At 57.0% G+C, this 6,000-nt stretch overlaps 1 protein-coding gene across 1 annotated transcript in view; it reads left to right on the top strand.

The window, feature by feature from the left end:
• Positions 1-3,663: 3,663 nt before the first annotated feature.
• The window catches only part of ACOXL (acyl-CoA oxidase like), a gene marked incomplete at both ends in the record, with an annotated part of 233,611 nt that continues 231,274 nt past the window's right edge, over positions 3,664-6,000 (top strand). The window contains one exon of the mRNA XM_080711449.1: positions 3,664-3,788. Within this exon, the coding sequence (XP_080567575.1) occupies positions 3,664-3,788 (125 nt within the window). The remainder of the gene's footprint in view (positions 3,789-6,000) is intronic.

Genomic DNA, 6,000 nt, shown 5'->3' with positions numbered 1-6,000 from the left:
ACTGGCTGGTCCTGCTCTGGGGAGCAGGGGCAGGTTCCATCACAGCCCACAGCCTGATTGTCTCCAAGAATGAGGTGTGTGGAGCAGCCTGCTCGCCGGGGCTTCAGGCAGCAAGGCGTGTGTCCCCAGCACGGGCCGCTGGTGCCCGGTGGCCCCTCGGCAGGAGCGAGCCCACTTGCTAGGCGTTCCGTCAGCAGCCTTGTGGCCATATCTAGAAGAAAGACCATGTGACTCAGAGGAAGGGAGATTGATTTTCTTATGGGTTCAGGCCAGTCCACCAGAGGCCGGGACCCCGCGTCTCGAGGCATGGCTGCCATCACTCCATGGCAGGCCGGGAAAGGGAGAGTGTGTGAGCTGTGCTTCTCACATCATGGAGACTAGAACCCACGTGGGAGCAGCGGGAAGGAACCATCTATATAATCCCAAGGCCGCACCACCTCCTCAGCCACAGCCTGCGGGCCTGGGTCACCACCCAGATAAAGCCCTTATAACCCACTGCTGGATTACAACCCTCGCGACTCAGCCATGTCAGCCCTGAATATGAGTAGACGAGCTCTTCAGGGGACCTTTTTATCTAACTGTAACACCAGGAGACTTGTCCCAGGGAGAAAGGGAGGCTGCCATTAGCGGGGCATCGGGGGTGACCCGTAACGAAGCCATGGTCATTTGGAGGGGAGGACATTCTGGAGGGCAGCTTGGGGACAGCGTCAGTGATCTGTTCCCCCTTCTTCCCGGACACCTGGCCGGCACTTGGAGTAAGAGAGGACAACACCTAAAAGCTGCCAGTCTTCTCCTGGCAAGCTTTGGGCATGGATCCTGTCCCCAGAGGGACAACGGCAGCGAAGCTGCACTTTGGGGCCGCTTTCCACCCAACAGAATTTTGTCCAGCCCGGGCTTCACGTGGGTTCGGATGCTGGCTAAGACGGAAGGAGGCCGGCGGCTCAGGGGCCACAGCTCTGCATGGGCAGGTGCGTGGGGCCAGGCCATCCTGAGCTGAGCCTGCTGACAGGGTGCCAGAAACCCTCACCGGGGTCGCGGGGAGCCCAGGGGCGGCTACAAATTAGTTTCCCAAATTTCCCCTTTTTCCTCCCTTCACACTTCATCACAGTGACAAAATGACCAGAGGCTGTGCCCTGCGGTGTCCTCATCTGAAAAGAAGGGACTGACTGGACAAGCCCCGGGGTCCCTGAGCACGCACAGCTGTGGCTCCACGCTCTCCGCAAAACACACCAAAGCACCCATGAGAACAGGCTGTGCCTGCCCACACCCCAGCCCTGGCTCAGAATGTTTGTGCCCTGGGCCTCCATAAAAGCTGTACCACACAGTCTGCCAAGGCCCTCAGGCCAGTCCTGTGACCTGGGTGACTCAGAGGTGGGCCAGCCCTGGGCAGTGCATGCGGGATGTCCCCGGCTCTACACACCCCTCGGCAGGCCAGTTCACCTTCCTGGTCCTTCGCCTATTGGTGCCTCTTACAGGAAGCCTGCTGGCCTGAGGCGCACAACCAGCACAGTGGGACCCCTTTCTGCTGGTCCTGGCCGAGGGCTTCGCCTCTCCTCCCAAGGCGGGGCCCAGGCACATCACAGCGTGAAGCCAACAGCTTTACCCCTGAACCCTTTACCCCTAAACACTTAGATTGCCGGCGTGGTGGGCAACGCTTGTAATCCCAGCATTTGGGAGGCTGAGATAGGAGGATCGAGGTTCAAGGACAGCCTCAGCTACTTAGGAGGCCCTTGGCAACTCAGTGAGAGCCTGGTTCAAAACAAAGACTAAAAAATAGGGCTGGGGGTGTAGCTTGGAGGTAGAATGCCCCTGGGTTCCATCCCCAGCACCACACGTGCACGCGCGCGCGCGCGCGCACGCACACACACACACACACACACACACACACACACAGTTAAGAAACACTTGGAGCTTTTCCTAAAAGCAAGAGCATCCCATTACACATCCATAGAAGGATGATCAGAATCAAACCAACCAACACTGACACAATAGTATATTCACTCACCCCGCTTGAATCCCATCCACTGTCCCAGCGATGCGCAAGCCACCCTGCGCTGAGAACCACTGAGTCTAAACTATGGCCTCCGCCCCGGCTACACCACAGAACCACCCAGACCAAGAAGAGCTTCTGCAAACCGTTCAGAGGTGGGCTTTGCACGCCTGCAGTCTTGGGAGGCTGGGGAGGGGGCTGCGGCTCTGCCTGCCCTCTGACGGCAAGGCTCCAGTCGCGGCCTTTGGTTGGCCGTTGCAGCTGCAGAGTGAAAGACAGATGGTGCCACCAAAGATGTCCTGTCCCACTCCTGCTAACCTGAGACATGCTGCCGTCGGCGGCGAGAGAGACATTGGTGATGGGATTAATGGGGCTGAGATGGAAGATTATTCTGGATTTCCCAGACGGGGATCCAAGTAAATGAGTCCTTTAAAAGAGGGAGCAGAAGGCCAGAGCCAAAAGAAGGTGGAGGTGGGAGCCGAGCCGGAGCCGTGCACTTTGAAGACAGGCAGGGCGGGGCCAAGGACGCTTTGGCTCCTAGAAGCCTGGGTGGGGACCTGATGCCCCTGGGGTTCCTGAAGGAATGGAGTCCCGCCTATGCCTTGATTTTTTGGGTACTGGGGATGGAACTCAGGGGCATTCTACCTCAGAGCTACGCCCTCAGCCCTATTTTTATTCTTTATTTTGAAACAGGGTCTCACTGAGTTGCAGAGGGCCTCACTAATTAGCTGAGGCTGTCCGCGAACCACGATCCTCCTGTCTCAGCCTCCTGAAGGCTGGGATGACAGGCACAAACGCTAGGATTACAAGCAGGTGTGCGCCACCACACCCGGCTCCACACCTTGATTTTAAACTTGGAAGATCCATTCTGAACTTCTGACCTCTCGTGCTGTGTGAGAGCAGTCAGTCTGTGGTAATCTGTTAGAGATGCCATACAGGTGGCGTCTCCTAACCTACAACAGCAGGGCGCGTTCAGCCAAGTCGTGCTGGGAAGTGCATTTAAAGGAGGATCAGGGAAGGGCGAGGGTTGGAAGGATGGAGGCACACTTCCCACCTAGCCACACGGGTTGGAGGATGGGGGCACACTTCCCACCTAGCCACACGGGTTGGAAGGAGGGAGGCACACTTCCCACTTAGCCACACAACCTTCCCCTGGCATGATGAGACACTGCAGGAGGCTCCTGGAGATGAAGGGTGTTTGTATCCAGCGCACTCCTGGGCTGTGGACGCGGGCTCCCTCCTGATTACGTCACATCATGCCAGCCAGGTGGTGGGGACTGGCTGGGGGGCAGCCATCGCGGACCTTGGGAGCCAGGCAGAGGGACAGCGTGGTCTGTTCAGTCGGGGAAATGGCCCCAATCCTCCTGACCGCACCCCTACTCTGGATCTAACACTTCTTGTGGCCCACAAACCTGGAGTTACACTGTCTAGTGGGGAAAGGGCTGGGGTGAGCGTGTGGTCCCCCCAAAGGCGGGGGGTGAACAGTAGAGGGGCACCGATGGCGACCAGTCCTGGGGCACAAGCTGTCAGCGCTGGTGGGCGTCCAGGAGGGAGGGGGCAGGCAGGTGAGGGGGAGGAGAAGGTGGAGGAGGAGATAAAGAGGGCGTGCCGCCAGGCCCGGCTCTGGGCGCTCCCAGGAGGCACGGAGAGGCAGCTGCTGGCCAGGACACAAGATGGAGCTGGCACCGGACCTGGGGCTTGGGGACTCGTCCCTGCGCCGCTACCTGGACGGCGAGTTTGGGAGCCTCAAGAACGAGTTGCGCAGGCTGCTGGGCAGCTGCCCGCTCTTCCAGCGCAGGTAAGCGGTAGCCTTTCCGCCTGCTGCACTCCCCTGGGTCCCCGCGTCCCTGCAGGCAGGGGGGGGGGCAAGAGAGTGCTGCAGGGCCTGGCTCCCTCCCCTGATGTGTGGGTGCAGCCTCTCCGCTGGCCCAGAGAGGGTCCCCCCAGCTCTGTCCTGGAGGAGAATGGGTGGGAGACAGCGGCAGGCGCGCTCCTGAGACAGCTGTGGCTGGACCACTCCTGGGCGTCCTGAGTTCTTGTCCCTGGGTTGTGGGGCAAAGGAACAGGACACCAGAGAGGGGTGGAGAACGGGGCACCTGGCCCTGCCTGGGGTGTCTGGGCGTTGGGGTGGGGTGACTCCCAGGGCCTCCTGAGAGCACAGGCGTGCGGTGTGCGGGAGCAGCAGCAGGGCTACCTGGTTGCGGAGGGGCCTCAGGCCCACAGTGTCCTTTGGTACCTCCGCAGCCCACCAGGGTGTCAGTGGGGAACCGACTCGCAGATGCCCAGTCAGCTCGAGCTTAACTTCTCTCTCAAGAACGAGCCGAGCTGTGGGTGGCTTGTGTAGAAGCCAGGTGTACTTGGAGAAGGAGCAGGGCTCCTGCCCTGGGGCTCCCCGTGGGGAGGTGAGGCTTAGGGCAGCTGTGAAGGGAGAGGTGCGGAGTCGCGGGGCGCCCCATCCCCTCTCCCACGCAGTACTTTCAGCCATGGTCCTCAGAGTGCTCCAGGCGCCCCAGGGCTACCCAGGAACTCGAGGTGGTTCACCAGGTTCAGTTCTTTTATAGGAATCTTAAGATGTTATTGGCACACTCCCCCCACCCCACTTTTAGCCGCTCACTAATGTACTGTGGCAATTTCCAGGGGCTACATCATGATGTAAAGTGTTCCAACAGAGAAAATGTTGATGCAGACATGAGAATCCATGTCTTCTCTTAAGAGACATTAAAGGGATCTGTAGATACTGAACAACATGGCTCTTCTTAACTTCGTTTTGGAGAATGGTTATTTTCATAAGGTGCGCTTAATTGATTTGTTGCTGTTGTTTTCTTTTTTCTGTAGTATTAGTGATTGAACCCAGGGCCACTCTACCTCCGAGCTACACCCCCAGTCCTATTTTTATTCTTTATTTGGAAACAGGGTCTCACTGAGTTGTGGAGGGGCTCACTAAGTAGCTGAGGCTGAGTGTGAACCTGTGATCCTCCTGTCTCAGCCTCCCCAGTACTGGATTACCAGCGTGTGCTCCCACACCTGGCTCTTGCTGCTACTTTCAGATGATTTAAATAGTCCGGGCGTGGTGGGCACGCTTGTGATCCCAGCATCTGGGAGGCGGAGACAGGAGGGTCGCGGTTCGTGGGCCTCAGCTACGTAGTGCCTTAGTAGTCTCAGCTATCCTTACTGAGGCCCTCTGAGGGTCCCCCAATGAGACCCTGTTTCAAAATAAAGAATAAAAATTAGGGCTGAGGGTGTAGCTTGGATCTCTGGGTTCCATCCCCAGTACTGCAAAAAAAAAATTGATTTGAATACTAGAAAAAATTTATCAATAGATATAACCTGAAGGGTCGGCTCAGGAAAGACCCAAGGCCAGCTGACGGAGATAAGCAAGCAAGCAAAAGCTTTATTAAGACAGCCCAGCTCTCTTTTATATCAGGCAGCTGGGAGGAGGGGGCTTACGCTCACGGTGGAAGATTGCACAAAGTACGGGGCGTTTACTGATTGGATGGTTCATACCCCAGTGAGAGTGTTGTCAGAGGCCTGGTTGTTGGGCATCCCATGGCCCCTTTGTCTGGCTATGAGGTAGCCAGCACAATCCGGAAGAGAGGCCGGAGAGGTGCCATCTTTGGCATGACTGGGCGGCTTATCCTAACATAACCCAACAAAATAAACACTGTTTGGGGACCTATTTATTTATTTATTTCTGTCTGTATGTGTGTGTGGTACTGGGAACTGAACCCAGGGGTATTCCACCTCTGAGCTACAACTCTGTTTTTTATTTTGAATCAGGGTCTTATTAAGCTGATGAGGGTTTTGCTAAGTTGTTGAAGCTGGCCTTGAACCTGCAATCCTCCTGTCTCAGGCTCCCAAGCACTGGGACTATAGGCATGTGCCACTATACCCAGCCTGGGGACCTAATTTTTTTTTTTTTTTTTTTGGTGGTACTGGGAGTGGAACCCAGGGGCTTTCTACTTCCAGGCCACCATTCTCTCTCTCTCTCTCTCTCTCTCTCTCTCTCTCTC

The sequence above is a fragment of the Muscardinus avellanarius genome (genome assembly GCF_963383645.1).
Source record: "Muscardinus avellanarius genome assembly, chromosome: 15".
Classification (NCBI taxonomy): Eukaryota; Metazoa; Chordata; class Mammalia; order Rodentia; family Gliridae; genus Muscardinus; species Muscardinus avellanarius.
Note: the sequence above shows the minus strand (reverse complement) of the source record. Positions and strands in the feature narration are given on the sequence as shown.